Source organism: Pholcus phalangioides, unplaced genomic scaffold (genome assembly GCF_987345545.1).
Source record: "Pholcus phalangioides strain wild (caught in Gottingen) unplaced genomic scaffold, Ppha-v1.0 ptg000020l_1, whole genome shotgun sequence".
Lineage (NCBI taxonomy): Eukaryota > Metazoa > Arthropoda > Arachnida > Araneae > Pholcidae > Pholcus > Pholcus phalangioides.
In genome coordinates, this window is record NW_028301613.1 from 1,796,913 (window position 1) to 1,821,806 (window position 24,894).

The 24,894-nt window shown below is 44.5% G+C and overlaps 2 protein-coding genes across 3 annotated transcripts in view; both read left to right on the forward strand.

Annotated features, from left to right (window-relative positions):
• The window catches only part of LOC149070737 (uncharacterized), a 107,421-nt gene that overhangs the window by 46,018 nt on the left and 36,509 nt on the right, over positions 1-24,894 (forward strand). The window lies entirely within an intron of this gene.
• On the forward strand, positions 19,545-20,702 carry LOC149070738 (uncharacterized). The gene has a single exon (XM_089248658.1). It carries the CDS (start codon positions 19,856-19,858, stop codon positions 20,603-20,605), a length of 750 nt encoding a protein of 249 aa, XP_089104784.1. The 5' UTR covers positions 19,545-19,855; the 3' UTR covers positions 20,606-20,702.

Here is a 24,894-nt window from a genome sequence, read left to right on the forward strand (position 1 = left end):
AGATCGCGTCATATCCGTCGAAATCAACCTTTGAAGATCGCGTCGTATCCTTCGAAATTAGCCTTTGAAGATCACTTCGTATTCTTTGAAATCAACCTTTAAAGATCGCGTCGTATCCTTTGAAGATCGCGTCGTATCCTTCGAAATTAGCCTTTGAAGATCACTTCGTATTCTTTGAAATCAGCCTTTGAAGATCGCGTCGTATCCTTCGAAATCAGCCTATGAAGATCACTTCGTATTCTTTGAAATCAGCCTTTGAAGATCGCGTCGTATCCTTTCAAACCAGATTTTGAAGATCGCGTCATATCCGTCGAAATCAACCTTTGAAGATCGCGTCGTATCCTTCGAAATTAGCCTTTGAAGATCACTTCGTATTCTTTGAAATCAACCTTTAAAGATCGCGTCGTATCCTTTGAAGATCGCGTCGTATCCTTCGAAATTAGCCTTTGAAGATCGCGTCGTATCCTTTGCAATCAGCCTTTGAAGATCACTTCGTATTCTTTGAAATCAGCCTTTGAAGATCGCGTCGTATCCTTTCAAACCAGATTTTGAAGATCGCGTCATATCCGTCGAAATCAACCTTTGAAGATCGCGTCGTATCCTTCGAAATTAGCCTTTGAAGATCACTTCGTATTCTTTGAAATCAACCTTTAAAGATCGCGTCGTATCCTTTGAAGATCGCGTCGTATCCTTCGAAATTAGCCTTTGAAGATCGCGTCGTATCCTTTGCAATCAGCCTTTAAAGATCACTTCGTATTCTTTGAAATCAGCCTTTGAAGATCGCGTCGTATCCTTCGAAATCAGCCTATGAAGATCACTTCGTATTCTTTGAAATCAGCCTTTGAAGATCGCGTCGTATCCTTTCAAACCAGATTTTGAAGATCGCGTCATATCCGTCGAAATCAACCTTTGAAGATCGCGTCGTATCCTTCGAAATTAGCCTTTGAAGATCACTTCGTATTCTTTGAAATCAACCTTTAAAGATCGCGTCGTATCCTTTGAAGATCGCGTCGTATCCTTCGAAATTAGCCTTTGAAGATCGCGTCGTATCCTTTGCAATCAGCCTTTGAAGATCACTTCGTATTCTTTGAAATCAGCCTTTGAAGATCGCGTCGTATCCTTCGAAATCAGCCTATGAAGATCACTTCGTATTCTTTGAAATCAGCCTTTGAAGATCGCGTCGTATCCTTTCAAACCAGATTTTGAAGATCGCGTCATATCCGTCGAAATCAACCTTTGAAGATAGCGTCGTATCCTTCGAAATTAGCCTTTGAAGATCACTTCGTATTCTTTGAAATCAACCTTTAAAGATCGCGTCGTATCCTTCGAAATTAGCCTTTGAAGATCGCGTCGTATCCTTTGCAATCAGCCTTTGAAGATCACTTCGTATTCTTTGAAATCAGCCTTTGAAGATCGCGTCGTATCCTTTCAAACCAGATTTTGAAGATCGCGTCATATCCGTCGAAATCAACCTTTGAAGATCGCGTCGTATCCTTCGAAATTAGCCTTTGAAGATCACTTCGTATTCTTTGAAATCAACCTTTAAAGATCGCGTCGTATCCTTTGAAGATCGCGTCGTATCCTTTGAAGATCGCGTCGTATCCTTTGAAGATCGCGTCGTATCCTTCGAAATTAGCCTTTGAAGATCGCGTCGTATCCTTTGCAATCAGCCTTTGAAGATCACTTCGTATTCTTTGAAATCAGCCTTTGAAGATCGCGTCGTATCCTTTCAAACCAGATTTTGAAGATCGCGTCATATCCGTCGAAATCAACCTTTGAAGATCGCGTCGTATCCTTCGAAATTAGCCTTTGAAGATCACTTCGTATTCTTTGAAATCAACCTTTAAAGATCGCGTCGTATCCTTTGAAGATCGCGTCGTATCCTTCGAAATTAGCCTTTGAAGATCGCGTCGTATCCTTTGCAATCAGCCTTTGAAGATCACTTCGTATTCTTTGAAATCAGCCTTTGAAGATCGCGTCGTATCCTTTCAAACCAGATTTTGAAGATCGCGTCATATCCGTCGAAATCAACCTTTGAAGATCGCGTCGTATCCTTCGAAATTAGCCTTTGAAGATCACTTCGTATTCTTTGAAATCAACCTTTAAAGATCGCGTCGTATCCTTTGAAGATCGCGTCGTAACCTTTGAAGATCGCGTCATATCCTTCGAAATCAGCCTTTGAAGATCGCTTCGTATTCTTTGAAATCTCTCCCCCTCTCGGCTTGACAGCTCCAGTGAGCCCTCTTCCGTCTATGGTGGCCAGGCCAGATCAGACCTTAGGAGACGTCTATTCTTTTCGACTTGAGGGCTCGGGTGAGCTTTTTATATCTCTGTGGCCAGACCAAGTGCTGGGCCACTTAGAACACGCGTTCAGTCTCAACGCGTTTCTAAGTAGCATTTCTAATAAATCGCGCAACGATTCATTAGAAATGTTGCGGAGGAATGTGTGCGAGGTGCATGTTAAATATTGGTAGTGATAGCCGGGTCCCCTCTATAGTGAATTTAGGGAGAAAAAAAAAAGATAAGTCTGTCCCTTTCCCCGAGGCTAGAGCCCTGTCAGCCCTGAGCTTGAGAGGCCCATGATCTAAAGTCTGACAAAATTCGTTTCCGAATGCAAACGAGCTACTTACTTCCAATACAGTAGAATCTCTACTATTCGGCCCAGTCTCTTGGCGCCATGGCGTCGCCAAATCATCAGAGCTGTCGCCAAACTTCCCATAGGATAATGTTTATTTACAGGCGAAAATGACATAATGAACGATAGGTAAGAATTATTTACATAATTTTCGTAACAATATTTATGTTCTCGGGCTTCCTTTTTCCTGTAATGAATTTTTAAAGCGTACAGTACAGTGCGTAAGAAACATTTACATTAAGTATGCATTTGTGCATAAAGTACTGACATGTACCAAGAGGTCACAAAATGAGAATAGGAGCGGTTGTTTTTTAGGAATTCAAATAGTTCTTTCGATAGTGTGGTGTGTGGGGGGGGGGGGGGTTGAAGTGAGTATTTATAGAACTCCGGCCTATCCGGGTTTTCTGTTATCCGACCCGTTTTTCCACATTAGGTCGGATAGTCTCCGGATTCGACTGTATTTAGGTAGAGAGCATAATACCGTACAACAATAACTCCAACATAAAAATGAAGCAGGCAAAATGGCCTGATGAATATTTCATCTGGAATCCGGAAAGACGTGCCAACCTTGAGCGCGCGTTCTCCACCATCCTGTATAATTTTCCAGGTCCCAACCCGTACTGCATCTCACGCTCCAGCGCACTAATTGTGTTTGCATAGATTCCCCCCCCCCCTCCCCCACCCCCTCCGTATTCCGGGCCCCCGCCATCGTCAATCCTTCCACCCGATGTATGTCCTTCTCCGGCCAAGTGTGTATAATGTCTCGGACATACACATCGATTCCAACGACGTTTGAATGATACGATTTTAATTGCGGACGTATCTCGCCAAAATCGCGATTTCGTGTGCAGGGGGGAAAAAAATGGAGGTTTCATTCATTATAAATGAAGCAATTCATGAATATTTATATCTGGGGGGGTTCGCAAAAAAAAAGCTCGGCACGGAATCTTCGTCTCGTGGTCTCTACATCTGCTCTTGACATCGATCACGTCGTCTTTGCTCTACTTATGGAAATGCGAACACAAAACCCGGAGCGTGTTTTAGGAAAATTCACCGCCAGGAAAATTCGCTGGCCCACCAGTTCACCGCCATGCATTCACCCCTAGGAAAATTCACCAAATAGAGAATTCATTGCTGGAAAAATTCACCGACATCAGTTTGTGACATGAGTGAGTAAATGATCGAGTGAACGAGTGAATGAATGATCAAGTGAGCGAATGATCGAGTGAGCAAGTGAACGAGTGAGGGAATGATCAAGTGAACGAGTGAGTGAATGAATGATCAAGTGAGCGAATGATCGAGTGAGCAAGTGAACGAGTGAGTGAATGAATGAATGATCAAGTGAACGAGTGAGTGAATGATCAAGTGCGCGAATGAACGAGTGAGTGAATGATCGAGTGAGTGAATGATCGAGTGAGCAAGTGAACGAGTGAGTGAATAAATGATCGAGTGAGTGAATAAATGATCGAGTGAGTGAATGAATGAATGAGCGAAACCGGTCTGTCACTACAGCTTGCTAGCTCTTGCTCATTCACTCGGGTTGCTCATTATATCACTCTCACTCACTATATAGGTTGCCCATTATATCACTCACCCACTAGGTTGCCCATTATGTCACTCACCCACTAGGTTGCCCATTATGTCACTCACCCACTAGGTTGCCCATTATATCACTCACCCACTTGCACACCAACTAGGTCAGTCACTGTTACTCCCTGAATAGGTCCCTCACTCTGTCACACGCACTCAATCACGAGGTCGTTCACTTATTAACTAGGTCGCTCTCTCTGTTAAGTAATCAATCACTAGGTCACTCATTCTGTCACTTTGTCACTTACTCTATCTCTAGTTCACTCGCTCACTCACTAACTAATGTATCATTTACTGATTCGTTCACTTGGTCGTTCCTAGCTCATTTACTGGCTCATCGACGCATGCGAACTGTTGTCGGTGAATTATCCTAGCGGTGAATTTTTCCGTAAACCAACCTGGAGCCCTTTCATGGTGAAGCCACTCTCTAATCCAGGGGTACACAAGCTCTGCCGAGCGGGCAAATTGTCAAGAGGGTTCTATCCGTAAATGCAGGTTATGTTGTCATTTTTATGTATACGGGCCCGCCATGCACTCCTGCCCTAGCCCATACATTTCCAACTAGTGCTCCGCGGAACCCTAGGGTTCAACGGGAGCTATTCCAGGGGTTCCGTGGAATCAAGCGTCACGGAACCACCAAAAATCCCGGAACCCAGAGACCTTTTGACGAAAAAAAAACTTTCCTATTGATAACAGTAAAACCCATCGATTCTTATGCGGTCACCCCCTCTTTTACGGCCAAGTAATAATGAAACAAGGGGGGGGGGGGAATTATTTAATGGAAATATGTATTCCAAACCCCCTGATTAACGGTCACCCCCCCCCCCTTTTACGGACGAATTTTTTTTTTTTCGTTCCACCGGTGTCCTTAAAAGAGCAGTTTTACCGCACTCATATACACTCATTGCCATAAAAATTTGCGCACCAAGAAATAATTGTGGGATCGAAACGAAAGTTGGCCTGAAAATACATGTCGGGCAGATATGCAAATGATTAGAAATGCAGCGTGATTGCGCATTGCGTAATGCCACTAGAGGGCGTTGAACTTCGTTCTCCTTGGAGTATAAAACAGGTAAGCTGAGCTTGCTGGAGTGTATTTAATCGTTTGCAAAGGAAATGCTGAGGTAGACATGCCGTTACGCCGCCATCGAAGACCATATGAGCAGTTGTCAGAGTTCGATAGGGGAAGAATCATCGGGATGATGGAAGCTGGGTGGTCAGCTCGTCAACTAGGCCGTTCTGATTTTACTGTGAGGAGGTGTTGGGACCAGTGGACAGAAGAGACGTCATTTACACGGCGACCAGGTTCAGGACGCTCTCGACAGACCAGTCGTCGAGAAGACCGTCACATCATACGAAACGCACGCGTAGAGCCAACTGCCTCATTGGCCGCTATCCAGACACAGGCAGCAGCTTCACTACGGGCCCCTGTGTCTTCCCGAACCATCGCAAGGCGCCTGGCTGAAGGACATCTGGTATCGCGGCGCCCATTACGTGAGCTGCCAATGACACCCACCCACCAACGCCTCCGTTTGGAGTGGTGTCAAGCACGACGGGATTGGACTGCAACGGAATGGAACCAGGTCGTCTTCAGCGACGAATCGAGATTCAACTTGAGCAGTGATGACAATCGTGTTCGTGTGTGGAGGCCCCGTGGTGAACGCTTCATTCCTGCCTTCGCTTTACAGCGACACACCGCTCCCACAGCTGGTGTCATGGTATGGGGTGCCATTGCTTACGATACACGGTCACCCCTAATATTGATCCATGGCCCAATGGCAGCCCAGCGGTACGTCCATAACATCCTTCAGCCACATGTGTTGCCACTCATGGCAGGGCTCCCAGGAGCCATTTTTCAACAAGACAATGCTAGGCCACATACAGCAAGGATGTCACAAGACTGCCTCGCGACATTACCACCCTTCCCTGGCCTGGTCTATCCCCAGATTTGTCACCAATCGAGCATATCTGGGATCATTTGGGACGGCAAGTTGGACACCCTACGAGGTTGGTCGAACTAGAGGCGCATTTACAGCAACTGTGGAACGAGATGTCTCAGGACATCATACGGAACTTGTATGCCTCAGTGCCCGCTCGTATCGCATCGTGCATTCGCGCTAGAGAGGGGTCCAACAGAGTACTAAAACTTCTGTTCATCTGTACTTTTTTCTGCAATAAATTATCCTTTTTCTTGGATTTTCTAATCACTTACTTACATCAACGTAGTACTTACATGTGTAAAATTTCGTTTCATTTTGACGACTTCTTCTGGGTGCGCAAATTTTTATGGCAATGAGTGTATATAAAGTTACTATTTATTTTGGACTAGCGATGCCGGGTTTTCACCAGACACCGGGAGCATCGAAGAAGTGACAAACCATAGTGAAAGAGTAAACTATTTGCCAAGAGTAAACAATGGTTTCAGACGTAAGAGTAAACACTGGCACAAGAACCATTGTTTCCCGACGGTTTTTTTTTCGAGCTCTGTCGAACTTTTAAAACAGCCTATCGTTCAATAAGGGTCACATTTTGGTGTATATGCAAAATTTGGCGACGATCGGTCTAAAATTGTACATTTGTCAAGTGGACACACACACACACACACACAAAGAAAATAAATTTTTATATGTACAGTCAAACCTCGTTAGTGCGTCACCCGGTTATCACGTCACTCCGCTTACCGGATCACTTTTTTTGTCTCGATTATCCTCAGGCAGGAATTGGCACAGCTATGGCTTACTCCGTTTAACGAGTCACTCCGCTTATCAAGTCATATTTTTCCTCTCCCAAGAGTGACTCATTAACGAGGTTTGACTGTATATACAGAGTGGTAACTATATCGACCGCCCAATAATTACACGCGTGATTCCTTGTGGAAAGTGTTTTCAGTTTTTTGATTTGACCAATAAAATCACGGAGTGATTAATAACGAATTAAAAACTGATGACGTCAACTTCCGAGTCCTGCCAAATTCACCGAACGTGCACCAAACGTACAACTTGGCAACTTGGCGTATTTAAGCTGATAGCGATGTGCTACGCACAACCGTAGGCGTAATCAAGAAAACTGAAGATGTGCACACAAACCTGTTTTTTTTTTCACCCCCTTATACTTTCCCTCAAAAATATTTCACTTAACGGTAGGCTGACCATATTTCCTCGAGAGAAATACGGGACATGATTCCAAATACGGGAAAATACGGGACATCGCCAATTATCGCCAAAAATGACGCCAAAACCGAACAAAGTTGCCAAATATTGCTGAAGTTACGGAAAAGTCCCAATGGCGGCAAATGAAGCATTACTGCAAATTGCAGTGGATTAAAATGAACTGAACGAAAAAAAAAGTTCACCAAGACAAATGTGGGAGATTTATATTCTCATTCATAGTGGTAATTATTATAACATAATTTATGAGTTGAAAAATAATTTCAATCTTTGATTTCAATAAAGAGTAAATATTCAAGTAGGCTTCGTGTAAAATATGGTGAAACCGGAACACTTTTGCTAAAAAGTCGGGACGGCCAAAAAAACAAAATACCGGGACTGTCCTGGGAAATACGGGACGTATGGTCACCCTTCTTAACAGTGAAGGAAAAGAAGAAAATTTCCACATTTTGGCAAGAAAAAATGCTTATTTTGGGGAAACAATTATTTTTTTTCAATTGATTTTCGTTTGGCTAACGCTTTAAAAATCTGGTGATGTATTTGCCGATATAGTAGGGCGAAGGTAACATGTAATAACAAGGTTAACAACACTCTACTACACGAAGAGGGAGGGGGGGGGGAAAGCGCCAATCGTGAAAGAAAATAGCTGAACTTGGCTGCTTAACGGAGTTGAATATATTTCAGTTCATTTTCAATTAGCGGCAACCCACTGCATTGGGGAAAATTATTATTATTCTTATTAGTTGGGTGTTTGGCGTTAGGCGCCAAACTCTCAACAACTAGCCCGCTTCGCTTGCAAGAAATTCGGATGATCACTGTTTGACGAATCAGCGATAAATATGGTAACCTTGTCCTAACCTTAAACCTGTACTTTTTTTTATCGGTTGCGTATTATACAGGGTGAGCGGTAATGTGGCCTTTATATCATCAACCGTCCGTCGTAGAGGTATGGTTCCAATTTCAAAGGATAAAGTGCCCAGAAGGCGTTCAAAAATCCCCCTGTACCAGTTTTCAGAGTGAAAATACAGTGTTGTAACAAAATAAAAGAAATATTAATTTTATACGGTCCCCCCGTCTTCTAATTAGAACGGCGGTGCCCTGTATCTCCTGAGAACCACAGAAAAAAGATTCCACATACCTAAGCGCGATGTTCGCTAAGATATTTGAAATCAAAAATCGGGAGGGGTTGGAGAGAAAAGTTATGATAACAAGTAACTAGGGGCCGTTGAAGTATTACGTCAGCAAATTTTTTAGCCAATTTTGCCATCGCTTGAATGACCCGTGGCACAATTCCTGAACATTTAAGCGGCCCGTGGCGCATTTTCAGATCACTGAAGTAGGCCCGTGGCACATTCGCAGATCGCTTAAGTTACCCGCGACACAGTTCCAGAACACTTAAGCGATCCGTGGCACATTTAGAGATCCCTCGACTGACATGTGGCACGGTTTTAGAACACTTAAGCGGCCCGGACACATTTCCACAGAACTTGAAGGATCCTTCAAACATTTGGAGATCACTAAAGTGGGGGGATCTGTAGGGGACTTATCAATAGGTAGAATGTTAGTTCAGGTGCCCACAAACTAGCGAAAGGTTTTTTTTTCTCGTTTTTGGCGCACCGAATAAGATGGCGTTAAGAATATTTCATAAAGGGTGGTTGATGACGTAAGCATCATCCAAACCCCTTCCCCTTGTAATCAAATGTCAGCAAATCGGACACCAACCCCCATCGTTGCTGACGTAATACTTGAATGACCCCCCCAATAATTGATGTCAGTTTTGGTTGCTGTATTTCAGGTATTACCGCCAGCCATATTTTTTATGTAGGCATCTCAGCCACCTTGTTGGGCGTTTTGCCTGTTGTGGCCTTTGTACAGGGTCTTTATAATTGAAGTCCCACTTTGAAATTATAATAAAAAGGGGAACTACAGTATATATATAAAATATTATCAAACTTGGTAACAGAGTACAGGTGGTCATGGGTTGCAATTTTCCGCAAAAAAAAAAGTTCAACAACTCACCACCAGCGGGGAATGGCGCTGTATTGAATATTGTTAGTCGGAATAAGACACAAAGACATCGGTTTAAAACGTTTTTTCATCGTTTATCAAACGAAACTGTTGGTGGTGGGGGGGGGGGGGGGTTAAGCGAAATCCCAATGGCTACACGGCTTACGGCTGGAGGAATTGGAATTATGTAAATGCGCTTTACGCGCCATTTTGATTTTTTTTTTCAGCTATAAAATGTAGCCTCCTCGTCACAGCTCTCATTATCACCAGTCGACAATGTCCGCATCCGTGCAAGACCGTGCTTTGGGGGTCATTCGAGTGTTACGTCAGCATCGATGGGGGTGGGGGTTTGGATGATGCTTACGTCATCAACCACCCTTCATGAAATATTCTTAATGGCATCCTAATCGGTGCGCCAAAAACGAGAAAAACCCTTCGATAGTTTGTAGGCGCCTCAAGTAACATTATCCCTATTGATACGGAATATGTCCTATACGTCCTAAAAATGTATCTCCCCCCCTATACAGGACCACTTTAGTGATCTCCAAATGTCTCACAGATCCTTCAGGTGATCTGCATGCCGCGGATCACTTAAGTAATCTGGGAATGTTACGCTTGTAACTTGAGTGATGTAAGAACCGCAGTGGGGGCCGCTTAAGTGCTCTAAAACGGTGCCACATATCACTCAAGGGATCTCTCTAAATGTGCCACGGATCGTTTAAGTGTTCTGGAACTATGTCGCGGGTCACTAAAGTGATCTTTGAATGTGAAAGTGATCGTTGGGGCCTACTTCAGTGATCTGAAAATGCGCCACGGGCCACTTGAATGCTCTGGAATTGTGCCACGGGCCATTTAAGCGATTTGTAAATGTGCCGCTTAGTTCATTTTTACAAAATTAGGGTTGAGTGGGGCAAGCCGCATTAGATAACCCCCAGGGCCCCATTTGGTCCCGCGAGTCAAGGGTTTAGGGCCATATTTGGCTTAAAGGGTGGGGTCGCAATGAATTTCTTATAGAGAAATTTAGTTCTTAGCCTTCAAATGGCATTGAAATTAACAGAAATTGATTATAACAACATTAAGTTGAATATCCCACGAGCACCTGTGTGCGTAAATAGGGTGACCATACGTCCCGTATTTCCCGGGACAGTTCAGGTATTTTCTGTTTTTTTGGCTGTCCCGACTTTTTGGTGAAAGTGTCCCGATTTTTCCCGTATTTTGCACGAAGCCTACTTGAATTTTTATTCTTTATTGAAGTCAAAGATTGAAATTATTTTTCAACTTATAAATTATATTATGATAATCACAACTATAAATGAGAATATTAATCTCCAACATTGGTCTTAGTGAACGTTTTTTTCCCGTGTAATTCATTTTAATCCACTGTAATTAGCAGTAATGCTGCATTTTCCGCCATTGCGATTTTTCCGTTATTTCAACAATATTTGGCAACTTTGTTCGGTTTTGGTGTCATTTTTGGTGATAATTGGCAATTTCCCGTATTTTCCCGTATTTGGAATCCCAATTTCCCGTATTTCTCTCGAGGAAATATGGTCACCCTATGTGTAAACTATCACCAAGTTTGTGGATAACATTTTATCCGGTAGGTTTCCTTTTTTACGGCCATTTCAAAGTGGAAATGCACTGCAGCGTCTGTTTTCGTCCAGTTTATGTTACTTCAGACACAAATACAGGGTTTTTATAATTAAAGTTCCACTTTGAAATGGCCGTAAAAGGAAGCCTACTGGATAAAATGTTATCACACAAACTTGGTGATAGTTTACAATCTATTTACATTATCTATTTGCTTTGTTGACGTTAAGTTAGACGTGAAGAAACATCCACGTCGGAGGGATTCATGGGAAAGGTGTATGCGTAGGGTGGCCATACGTCCCGTATTTCCCGGGACAGTCCCGATTTTTCCCGTATTTTGCACGAAGCCTACTTGAATTTTTATTCTTTATTGAAGTCAAAGATTGAAATTATTTTCAAGTTATAAATTATATTATGATAACTACAACTATAAATGAGTAAGTATATGAGTCTCCCACATTTGTCTTAGTGAAATTTTTTTTTTTCGTGGAATTCATTTTAATCCACTGCAATTAGCAGTAATGCTGCATTTCCCGTCATTGTGATTTCTCCATTATTCCAACAATATTTGGCGACTTTGTTCGGTTTTGGCGTCATTTTTGGCAATAATTGGCGATGTCCCGTGTTTTGAATCCCAATGTCCCGTATTTCTCTTGGGGAAATATGGTCAGCCTATGTATGCGTATCTCACGTCAATCTGTCATCTAAAAGGAGCCGTCATCAAATACCTCGACCTTCGGATGTCATCAATGAACGCTGACGATTCGCGCGTGTGTGCGCCATTTGGAAACAAACAAAGAAAATGGCTGAAGTGAGCTACCATGTGAGTGTGTGTGTGTGTGAGTGACCGATATATCGGCTGTTTTCTTCTTCTCTCTAAGGTTGTGATCGATCGGTTGTGTCGCAAAAACACGAGATTATGATTCTTAAGGAAAGGGTATATACACTCGAATATATATCGTCCAATCAGCTACGCCCTCGTTGTAAGATGTTATGCGTGGGGGGGGGGGGGTTTCTTTTTACGTTATAAACACGATCATTATTGTTTTTAGCGAATGGTAGGTAACTTGGATGTGGATTCGATTTATTGGAATTTCCCTGATGTGTGGGGGGCAGGGCAGGGGGGGGGGGGAGGTTTGATTGGAAAGCTCTCTTGAATCATGGTGTACCCCCGCGACGTGGTGGAAGGAAGGTTCATTCACTCAAGATTGTGGCATGATGGATGTGTTTACCCGAGACTTGACGTAAAAATAAATATACACTGTTATTCGGAACGACAGTTTTGCGTGTCAGGTGGCCATAATGTCGAATCGAGGAAGGGAGGGGGGCGGTTATGACCAGGGACGGGCTCAGTTTCGCGGCCCTCTGGAACAGGACTTGTGAATCTCCGTGCCCCCCCCCCCCAAGTCCAGGGCCGGAACTAGAGGAAATGGCAATTCGCGGCGGCAAAAATCTTAGTTAAGGCCCCCTGTGCCCCAGTCTCTCCATGTGCTCTAATTCGCGCCAGGTTCGAATTGGTACCCAGAGAAAGAACTACTTTTTTTTTTTCAAACCGAGCACAACTCAGGTCTATCGCCATTTATGGGCAATTTACTACCTAGCGAGTTGTGCCGGAGGTGTAACTGTGTGTGTGTACCTAACTGTCTGAGTGCATATGTAGTATTGTGTTTGATTTTTCAGTGCTGCCATCTATATCTCAGAAGTGAAGTGAGTGATGTGTAGGGACTGAATATTTGTACTGTTTGTAGGACTGTTGCTCTCTGTGGCAAGACTTTTTAACGGGGAGATCGGCTTGCATCCGCGATGCGAGTCCGTCACTATGACCACTCGACCACCACAGCGGCTAGAAAGGACTACTATTGTATTTTATAGTCATGAAAAAATACTATTCGACAGTAAACTTGGGCAGCAGCGCCCGCTGCTCAGCTAAAAAGTGTGTGTGGCCTTCCCCCACAATTCCCTAAAAGGAAGGGGAAGAGCTGACGGGGGCGCTAGGGAAACCGATTATCTACAAAAGGCCGCAACCACATTTCAGCCGGGTAAGCATACATTATGCCTCCTTCTTGTAATTTTGAATAATTTTAAAAAGGGGGGGGGGAAATGTGGGGGGGATTTAGCACGCCCCCCCCCTCTCCCCGTCTGGTCCAGCGCCCGTGTTGAACTAGATCCTACTGCATTCTTTTCCTTGCGCGGGGGTAATCCTTGAAAACTACAGGTCAGAGGGTTCGATGCCCGAATTTTAGAGGTCTTCGCATGTCCCCCCCCACTCCGCTCTCCCCATATCCTGCCGCAAGGCCTCGGGAGGGCCTTGCGGCAGGATACTCCCGTTAAGAACGGAAAAATGAGAATTTATTGAAAGGGGCCGTTCAAGTATTACGTCATCATCGATGGGGGGGCAGGGGGTTTCCGATTTGCTGACTTCTGATGACAAGGGGGAGGGGGGTTTGGATAATGCTTACGTCAGCAACCACCCTTTATGAAAATATGAGTTAGGATTCAGAGGGACAGAGCTGATGACGAAATTTTGCTGACGGGGGGGGGGGGTCAAAAAGGGCTAAAAATTTGCTTACGTAATACTTGAACGGCCCCAAAGTATTTTTATCCCCGTCTGGCAGCCCCTAAAATTTAGCGGCCTGCCTAAGTCCGGCTCAGGGCATAGGCGGAGATAAACGTAAAAGTCTTGGGGACACGATGATGGGGTCAATTCATATATATATACGATTATACATTAGATCAGTAGGCTCCACATTTGACGCTGGGAGAGCAATGCCCCCCCCCCTCGTATCGCCACCCCATGACTTATTCGGTATGACGTCCATCTTGTGTGTATCCGCGTGCGAAATGGCATTGGTGGTTGAGCGAGCACGTCTCTCTCCGGATGACTGGTCAAGTCAATACGTGTCAGTTTGTTCTAGATTCAATGGCGTGTGGAAATCCACGATTCGACCTTCGAAGCGTTCAATTGTTTCACGGATGTAGGGCTGAATTGATGGTCATTTACAGCTATGATTTGTTGTCACTGTCCTAATGGTGGTTGATGGACTTCAAGGATTGATGATTATTCATGTTCAAAATAAAATACAGGGTGGGCAAAAAGTCCGTAGAAACTTTAAAAGTGCAGAAAAACCGGGAAAATAACCGGAATGAAAAACGGTTCGCAGGGTTAGCATCGCTAGGTCACGGGAATTTTTTTTTTCCTGACTAAAAAACAGCCGATAGGTGGCACTAACGTACACTAGCCACAGAAACGATACGCAAATAACGAACAGAATGCCTCCAAATCGTTTATTACAGCAGTATGTGTTGTTCCACGTGACCACCACAGTAAGGGGATAACACATTGCAGGCGAGTCACAAATTCAGCAACGGCATACCAGAGTGCAGCAGGTCCGGATGTTATACATGACACCTCTCGGCGGATCGCATCTTTCAGTTCCGGCAGACTGGATGGACCGGATCGATACACATTTCTTTGATTCGTGCACGTCAGCGCCGCCTATCGGCTGTTTTTTTTTTCCTGTCTTGAAAAAATTCCCTGGACCTAGTGACGCTAACCCTGCAAACCGTTTGTCATTTCGGTCATTTTTCCGGTTTTTATGAATTTTTGAAGTTTCTACGGACTTTTTGCCCCCCCCTGTAATATACGTACTGAAATTTATTGAAACAAAATCTGTTTACAAACGTAATAAGAAGACCGTTGAATGCGTCTTGATATCGCGATGATGGTGAGTGGAAGAGCGCGCGCGCGTGTGTGTGCGTGCCCAACTCGCCAAGCGAGCTTAAATCTCGCCAAACTTCGAAGCCTTGGCGACATACGCTTTATAGAGTATCCCCCCCCCCCCCAGCGACTTTTAAGGAGCGGTAAACAATATGCATGATGCAATATAATCAGATGTATGCGATAGGGGGTGATGGCCCGGATTTATCCTTTCCCGTTCCATCCTCGGGTGTTATATAAGTACCAGTTCTGTTTCCATCCGCTCTATAAACCTCCCCATTACCTACGTATGTTGGTACCTACGAGGGGTACGGCCGAGGCCTTCAACGTTTGGTGAGTCAAGAGCAACGGCGCGAATGCCCGTCATTAAACGATGAGTTTCATCAATTTTTGGTATCGTAAACGCGGGCTATTTTGACCCTGAGGCCCTTCTTTAGCCCAAAACGATGAAAATAATGAGAAACTCTCTTTATTCTAATTACTTCCTCCCCTCCCCCTTCCGAACCACAGGGCAATTTACAATCGAGTGACGGACGTGTAAGTGTGTGTGCGCACCTAACAGTCCAAGTGCGTATCTAGTTTGGTCTGATTTTTCAGTGCTGCCGCCTATATTTCTAAACTGAAATATAACGATTGGATATTTGTACCGTTTGCAGGGAGGCAGGCCTGCTGCTCTCTTTGACGAGACTTTTTTAACGGAGGAGATCGGCTCGTATTTGCGCCTCGAAGTTGGAAACCACAGAAAATCAACTTCAGCCAATGTGGTGACAGTGGGGTCGAAACCCGGGACCACACGATGAGAGTCCGTCACTATGATCACTCGACTACCACAGCGGATTTTACTCTTATCACTTTCTTTCTCTCTCTCAATCCGAGCCCAACTCGGGTCCATCACCATCATTTACTTTTAGTAGACCGCTTTTACAACAAGGGGACACCAGTATCAATTGGTAAGGGACAATACGAGGTTATGGTCTCGCAGGGAATTTTTCTCTAAGGGGCCATTCAAGTAGTACGTAAGCATATTTTCAGCCATTTTTGACCCTCTCCCCCCTCGTGAGCAAAAGTCAGCAAAACACTGACACCCCCCCCCCCCCCCCGTCAGCAGCTTAGAATATTTTATATCTTCAAGGTTGACCTTCAAACCCCCCCTCTCTTGTCATCAAAAGTCGGCAAATCCGAAACCCCTTCCCCCCCCCCCCCGATGCTCACGTAATACTTGAATGACCCTAAATAGGGTTTTTAATAAATGGAATAGCTTACCACCGGAGGTAGTAAATTGTTGTAGCACAATTGACACGTTTAAAAGAAATACGATAAACACATTGGGGTGGAAGCTCCGTCCATACTTAGAATATGACAACCATAAGTATTCTTTATGGGCATTCTATCATGTGTATATATTGTTTTTTGTGATTGTGTGTCTAATTGGGTTGCTGTATTTTTGAAATATCTGGCATCCATATTTGTTATGGGCATCTTTTTCTCAGCCACCTCGCTGGGCATTTTGCCTGTTGCGGCCCTGTATTTGTATTCGTGAGCGATTTACTACCTAGTGAGTTGTGCCGGAAGTGTAACGGTGTGTGTACCTAACAGTCTGAGTGCGTATGTAGAGTTGTGTTTGATTTTTCAGTGCTGCCATCTCATATATTTCAGAAGTGAAGTGAGTGATGTGCTATGATCGAATTACATTTGTACTCTGTTGTTCTCTGTGACGAGACTTTATAAACGGGAGATCGGCTCGCATTCGCACCTCGAAGATCGGAAACCACAGTAAACCAACTTCAGCCGACCACCACTGTGGCGGCGACTGTGGAGTTCGAAGCCGATATACGCTAATTGCTGAAAAAAAGGGGAAAAAATTCCAGAACTATATATTACCGCGTAGTCTTCGCAAAGTAGCGGTAGTGTATGCTCATACTGCGGTGGCCTTTGACCTTGACGCGCGAAGGGCGAGTTCATTTTCCAAGGAAGGGAAACGGGTGGAAGGGGAAAGAAAAACTCGCTAAAACAGCGCAAAAGACAACGGAAAATACCAACCTGCTCCTTTCCCCCTTTTTACTGGGAGAAGACGAATGGAATCGCCCATCTTGACGTTTCATGACGTAGCCAAAGGCCAACTCAGCGTGAGTGTACAATACTAAGCAAGGCAACTGCGTGCATCGGATAGTTCACGGATGGCCGACTGGGCAGCGACAGTGGTTTATTTTGCAAGCTGTGATTGCACGTGGCTATTCCATCTCTTTCAAGAACTTTCAATTGTGGGGGGGGGGGGGAAGAGGTTGTAAAACAGCATGGTCGAGTAATTACACTGCTGGCCACCGTAAATGCAACACCCTGAAGGAAGCATGCAAATGATATGAAATTTACAACATGCATTAGCGGAGGTGAGATATGCAAATGATTAGAATTTCCGCGCAGGCGCACATCACGCGCGCCTGTGGCGCCACTTCAAAGCGCTATTTAAGGCTTGGAGATTTCGACGATTTGAAGTACGGCAATTGTGTTTTTCTTGTGGTTTTTTCAAAAAAACGATCATCTTTTGATCAAGTATCCGAGTTCGACAGAGGAAGGATAGTGGCCTACCGAGATTGTGGATTATCTTTCTCTCCCCCCTCCTTTGGTGGCCACCCCCCCCCCTTTTTTCTCTTCACAACGTATCTTACGAATTTTACAATAATGAAGGGGAAAAGAAAGCAAATATGATTCATGAAGTACCCTCAGAAAACTTCCCCATGGGGGGTCCCCAGACTGGAGCCCTGATGGACCACGAAAAATTTTTTAACTTGTATATTCATTTTTTACCAACAAATAAATTCCATGCCCCCCCCCCGCCCCCAATCAAGGACCCAGCATCCAATTCGCAGAATTTTAGCGGAGCCCCAGACTGGATTTATCTCGGGCAGGATTTATTTCGTCATATATTAACATACAGTTGCAAATTTTACGGTGTGAAACAACAAAAAAAGGAACAATGCGATTCATCCAGGGCCCCCCCCCCCAAAATGAAACCTGTCGTCGACTACCACGTGGGGCCACCGACCTGGAAGCTTGTCGGACATCATCCCTGTGAGGACCACGTGAAATTTTCACTTGTATTCAATTTACCAACAAATAAATTCCAGGGCCTCCAATCGGGGATCCGATTCAATTCGCAGAATTTTAGAATGCAGTTCATTCGGGACCCCCAAAATGAAACCTGTGAACTTCCACATGGAGGCCCCCGACCTGGAAGCTTGTCTGACATCCCCTCGGTGAGGACCACGAAAATTTTTTATTTGTATTCATTTTAACGAATAAAATCCAGGGCCCCTAACCAACACGCTGAGTTTTAGCGTGGGGGGGAGGGGGCCCTAAACTGGATTTATCTCAGGCTTCCACTGTTGCAAATTTTACAATATAAGTTAAACAACAAAAATCATTGAAATTCATCCAACGCCCCCAGAAATGAAACCTGTCAACTTTCCCATGGGAGCCCCCCCCCCCCTCCCGACCTGGAGACTTGTCGGACATTCCCACTGTGAGTGGCCACGAAAAATGTTTATTTGTATTCATTCCAACGACGAATAAAATCCAGGGCCACCCGATCGCAGATTTTTATAGGTGCCCTCCATACTGGATATATATATCTTGGGCTTCCGCTACTGCAAATTTTTCAATGTTAAAGCAGCAAGGAAACGATGAGATCCATTAAAGGCCCCTGGAAATGAAACCCTTTAAATTCCCCGCGACGGTTATATGTGCAACACCAGCCCTGGGTACCCTGACCGTGTGTGTTGCGAGCACTGGTGATCTATATCTATATATTATACATATAAACCTCTCGGCATGGCCCCCACAATGGCAGAGCTAACAGGGGCCGGAACGATTCTTACCACTTTTTGATTTTTCACACTATAAATTAACCACAGAGGGGCCCCGTGAAAAAGCTGGTTTGGGGAACCGCCAACTATCCCAGTCTAGGGGCCCCGCTGCAGGATGTGGAGGGGGGCCAAGCCTCTCGGTACATACACATAATTTCGAAAGTTAAGAACTCAAAATTTCTCTTTAAGAAATTCATTGCCAGTCAGTCAGTCATCTTAAACCTTTTGCTCGCGAGCACCATGGTGCCCCTCGAAGCACCAATAATCCTCAGTGCTCGTGTCCGATTTCGTGCTCGCGATCAACGCTTTGAGTATACACCATGAAAAAAGTTTTTGTTTCAAAGATTGCAATTTCACAGATTTCAGGCATATCTATGTCAAAGTTACCGTCAGAGGGAGCTCAAGACCCCTGCTCTAAGCCATATTAATATATACTAAACTCCTGGACCACGCATCCTAATGCGGCCCACCACCTCAAGCCTAATATTGTAAAAAAAATGAACTAAGTGGCGCATTTTACAGATCGCTTAAATGACCCATGCCATAATTTCAGAGCATTTACGCGGCCCGTTGCAAATTCAGAGATCACTCAAGTAGGCCAGTGGCACATTCGCAGATCACTTGAATGGCACGTGGCACAGTTCCAGAATACTTAAGTAGTCCGTGGCACATTTAGAGATCCCTCAAGTGACATATGGCACAGTTTTAGAGCATTTAAGCAGCTCGCAGTGCATTAAAATCCGAAAAGCATCTCGACAAGTCGAAAGTGATCTGTTATTCTTGCCGACGGAGAGGGCACTATGCCTCCGAATGGAAACAACGAAAGCCCGACTTCAATCGTCGTTCGTCCGAAAATGATGGTGCGTCCAATTTTACCGACGTCAGTCATGATTTGCTCAGTGCTGAAAGTGTCTCCAGTGCTCTTCAATCAGGTGAAAATGAGTGGATTTGTGGCGTCGCCGCCGACGTGTGGAAAAGAAAGCCACTTCCTCAGAGCGAGGATTAATGTACGCGCTCAAAGCGCCATCAGGTGATTATTCTAGTTATTGCGCAGTTCGTTTCTCGTCATGTATATAGGATGTTGTGTGAAATAAAGTCCGTCCCTTGTGTAAGATATGTCTCTGTAACTACACGCAACCGATGCATCTCATAATTCCCGATAATGGTGACCTTGGAAAGTCTGATCATCAGTTGAGACATTATATCTAAAAAAAGAAACAGCGGACGCATCTCAACGGAAACAACACGTGCTGTTGAACATTCTCGCCCACGCAAAAGCGAAAGCATGGCGGACGTGGCAGCGGTAAAGATACCACCGTACAATTTCGCCGATCCTACACTGTGGTTCTTGATGTGCGAATCAACTTTCGAACTGGGGATTCCGAAACCGGTAACGGACAGTCGCACAAAATTCAACTACATAGTGGCCCATCTACCACCGGAAGCAGCTTCCGTCATCCGCGATGTCATCACGAATCCAACTGCAACAGATCCCTACGGACACGTGAAATCGGAATTAATCAAGCGCAGTGGTGAATCGTCACAGCAAGAGATACGGAAACTTCTCACTGGGGAGCAACTCGGTGATCGTCGTCCAAGTGAACTTTTGCGCGTCATGCGGCGTCGCGCGGAATCACACAGCGTTCCGGACGAGCTCATGTTGGAACTGTTTCTTCAGCATTTGCCAACATCTGTGCAATCTATCCTGGCTGCAGTCACACCACTAACGTTGGACAAAGCGGCCGAAATCGCCGATCGCGTCATGGACGTAGCACCACAAGCGGTAAGTGCCTGTTCTAACTCTTCCGCGAATTCCATCGAGGAACGTTTGTTGTCGGAAATCGAAAAGCTCCATGTGCGAATCGACGAGATTTCCCGAGGGCGAAGTCGTAGCCCGTACCGAAATCGCTACCCGCGACAGCGTAGCAGATCGAAAAATCGCGACGAGTGTTGGTATCATCGACGATTCGGCACCGATGCCAAGAAATGTGTCTCTCCCTGCAAATATTCGGGAAACAAACTCAGCAAAGAGTAGAGGCGACTTGCTCTTTGCCATCTACGTCACGTCGCCTGTTTGTGAAAGACATGAAAACGAATCTATCTTTCCTCGTTGATACGGGCAGTGATGTTTCGATCTTGCCGGCAAGCCTTTCTCAGCGCAAACAACGGCCTGTTCAAGCGTTCGCAGCCGCGAATTCATCATCCATCGAGGTGTACGGCCAACGTATTCTTTCCGTGGATTTCGGCTTGAGACGAAATTTTTCCTGGCCATTTTACATCGCCAATGTGTCAACTCCTATACTGGGTGCGGATTTCCTTCATTATTTCGACTTAGTCCCGGACCTTCGCAACAAGTTCCTACGTGACTTGAAAACGAAATTGAAACGTCCCGGACGCGTCTCAAACGCAACGTGCATTCATTCGGTGAAAACGATTACCGGTGACTCGGCGTATCACAAGCTGATTTCTGAATTCCCGGAGATCACTAAACTTCCTAATCCAAATGCACCAGTAAAGCACAACACCATCCATCATATATCCACAAAAGGACCGCCTGTGGTGGCGAAACCTCGTAGGTTAGCTCCAGACAGATTAAAAATAGCGAAATCGGAATTTCACAACATGCTGCAACTGGGGCATTTGAGACCTTCGAGGAGTAATTACGCCTCACCACTTCATATGGTACCAAAAAAGGGTACCTTGGAATTTCGACCGGTCGGAGATTTCCGTGCTTTAAATGCACAAACGTTAAAAGACAAATATCCCATTCCTTGCATTGCTGATTTCACTGCTGAACTACATGGTACTAAAATTTTCAGCCATGTGGATCTCATAAAAGCCTATCATCAGATCCCAATAAATCCTGATGACATCCACAAAACAGCAATATGCACACCTTTCGGATTGTTTGAGAGCACCAGGATGCAATTCGGATTGTGCAACGCTTCTGCAACCTTCCAGCGATTCATCGATGAAGTGACCAGAGGACTTCCTGGAGTTTACGCATTCGTCGACGACATCCTGATTGCATCAAAAGATCCTGATGAACACATCCATCATCTCAAGACTCTCTTCAACAGACTTCAAGAATATGGACTCTGCGTCAACGTCTCCAAGTGCAACTTCGGTAAAGAAACCATCGACTTCCTTGGATTCCGGCTATCTACAAGCGGCATCGAACCTCTGACAGATCGAGTTCAGTGTATCTTGGATTATCCACAGCCAACGACCTTGACACAACTTCGAAGATTTCTCGGTATGTACAATTTTTATCGACGTTTCATTCCGAAAGCTGCCGATTTGTTACATCCGTTAATAAAATTTCTCGAAGGTCATAAAAATAAAAAATCACCTCGTTCTGCTCGTGCCAACGACCAACTCGCGTGGACCGATGAAGCAACAAAGTCGTTCACTTTGGCCAAAGATGCCATGGCAAATGCCACACTCCTGAGACATCCATTTCCTGGAGCTAAATTAAGTGTTTGGGTAGATGCTTCAGATGTCGCAGTGGGTGGTGCTCTCATGCAATTAGCCGACAAATGGGAACCCATCGCATTCTTCTCTATGAAATTGTCCAAAAGTCAAAACAAATGGTCCGCATACGACCGAGAACTATTTGCAATTTATTCATCTATAAAAAAATTCAAGCATATGCTCGAAGGCAGGGAGTTCATTATCTACACAGATCAGAGGCCCCTAATTTATGCCTTCAAGCAAAATCCAAACAAATGTTCGCCGCGACAGCTTCGTCATTTGGACTTGATATCCCAGTATTCAACCGATATCCGTCACGTCCAAGGCTCTCAAAATTATGTCGCAGATGCACTGTCAAGAATCGAAATCGACGCAATAACTGGTTCTAAGGACATTAATTTCAAAGAATTCGGGGAATTTCAATCAAGCGACCCGGAACTGAAAGAAATTTTGAAGGGTAACAACACATCTCTACAGCTGGAACTGAAGCCATGTCATCTAACAGATGGTGAATTATGGTGTGACATTTCAACTGGCTCACCCAGACCTTTCGTTCCAGACTCGTATCGAAAGCTGATTTTTGACCACCTTCACAATCTATCGCATCCCGGAATCGCTGTAACAAAAAACCTCATTTGCTCACGATATGTGTGGCCAAACATGAACAAAAACATCACAGCTTGGGTACGCTGCTGCCAATCATGCCAGCGATCGAAAATCCAGAGGCACACAAAAGCACCTCTGAGCACCTTCGCACTTCCCGACGCTCGTTTTTCACATGTGCACATTGACATTATAGGCCCTTATCCACCATCAAACGGGAACATCTACTGTCTTACCATGATAGACAGATTTACAAGATGGCCCGAAGTAACACCGATACCGGACATACGCGCCGAAACCATCTGCAAAGCATTCTTTGATTCATGGATCAGTCGTTTTGGGTGTCCCTCAACAGTGACCACAGATCGTGGAACTCAATTTGAATCTCATCTCTTCCAGCAGCTCGCAGCACTACTAGGAACAGATCGCATACGAACCACTGCATATCATCCAATTGCCAATGGTCTGGTCGAGCGATTTCATCGCACCCTAAAAAGTGCCATCATTGCTCACGACAATACCAAATGGTCAGAATCGCTTCCGATAGTCCTCCTGGGTCTACGATCCGCTTTCAAGGAGGATCTTCAAGCTACCTGTGCCGAACTGGTGTATGGAACCACTATTAGATTGCCATCTGACCTACTTTCAGATGAGGTGTCCAAATCTACACCAGACGCTACCTATGCATCAATGCTGTCTTCGCTCATGAGGAGTTTATCACCCGTATCTCCATCTCATAAGAATACTTTCAAGATTTATGTTCATCCTTCCTTAAAATCTTGTTCTCATGTGTTCTTACGCGTAGACAAAGTTCGACCTGCATTAAGCGCACCCTACAATGGACCATATCCTGTAGTGCGAAGGACCGACAAAGTTTTTGTAATCAAAGTAAATGGTAAATCTATCTCAGTGTCTATTGACAGAGTCAAACCTGCATTCGCCATGGATGACAGAGAACCACCTGCAGTCACCGAACTACCAAATGAGATCAGTTCTAAACAGGACTCCAAAAGTCCAGTGTCAACGACAGAAAAAACAGTAACAACTCGTTATGGACGAAGAGTTCATTTTCCAGAACGATTTGTTTCGTATTTTTGATTGCATATGTTTTGCACCCATTTATATTCTTGTGTTATGCCTTTACATTTTCGCATATGTGTACATATTATTTTCGCATTTCTCGCATAAGTGTTAATTTACATTATTTATTTTTTCAAATCATTGCAAACATGTTAACATCGTATATATTCGTATTTTTCATTCGTCTTAGCAAAATATTGAATTCTCAGCTGTCGCAAGTATTTATACACACATGCACATTGGTTATTATTTGTTATAATTTTGTATCATCAATATGTGAATGTCAATCTTGTATTTCCTACATTAGCGTTCGCTCGCTCACTGGGGGGATAGTCTGTGGCGTCGCCGCCGACGTGTGGAAAAGAAAGCCACTTCCTCAGAGCGAGGATTAATGTACGCGCTCAAAGCGCCATCAGGTGATTATTCTAGTTATTGCGCAGTTCGTTTCTCGTCATGTATATAGGATGTTGTGTGAAATAAAGTCCGTCCCTTGTGTAAGATATGTCTCTGTAACTACACGCAACCGATGCATCTCATAATTCCCGATAGATTCTTGACAGTGGCGCATCTGCTCACATGACGTGTATTAAAAGCTGTCTCAGTGATTATCAGGATTATCAGTGATTATCATGGTCAAATTCAGCTCGGCAAAAACACCGAATTACCCGTTCTTGGTGAAGGTAAGGTTTTGATTGAGAAATTCGTGAACGGTATATGGAATATTGGGGAGATCCATGAAGTACACTGCTCAAAACAATCAGGGGAGCAAGCAAAAAAGTGAAGAAAACCGTGCGAGACATCCACGTATTGGCATACAATGGATAGTACACGCGTATCAATGCGCAATACAGAAAAAAGACGTAAAAAAATTTGGAATTAAGCTTTAATTCTTTGAAAATAGATGAAAAATAGAGCAAAAGATGAAAAAGATGATTTAGGGCAACAATTTGGTTACATGTAAACGATAAAAAAAAAGTACTGTTTAGACATGATGCATGAGTTTTAATAGGGCGTGTGGTCTCCTCGAACAGCTAAGACTGCTGCACACCTGTTTGCCATGGATGCGATGAGGTTATCGATCAGACTTTGGGGAATACTGTTCCACTCCTCAAGAAGTGCAATCTGCAAGTCTCGGACAGTAACAGGCGGCCTTGGTCGCGCAGCAAT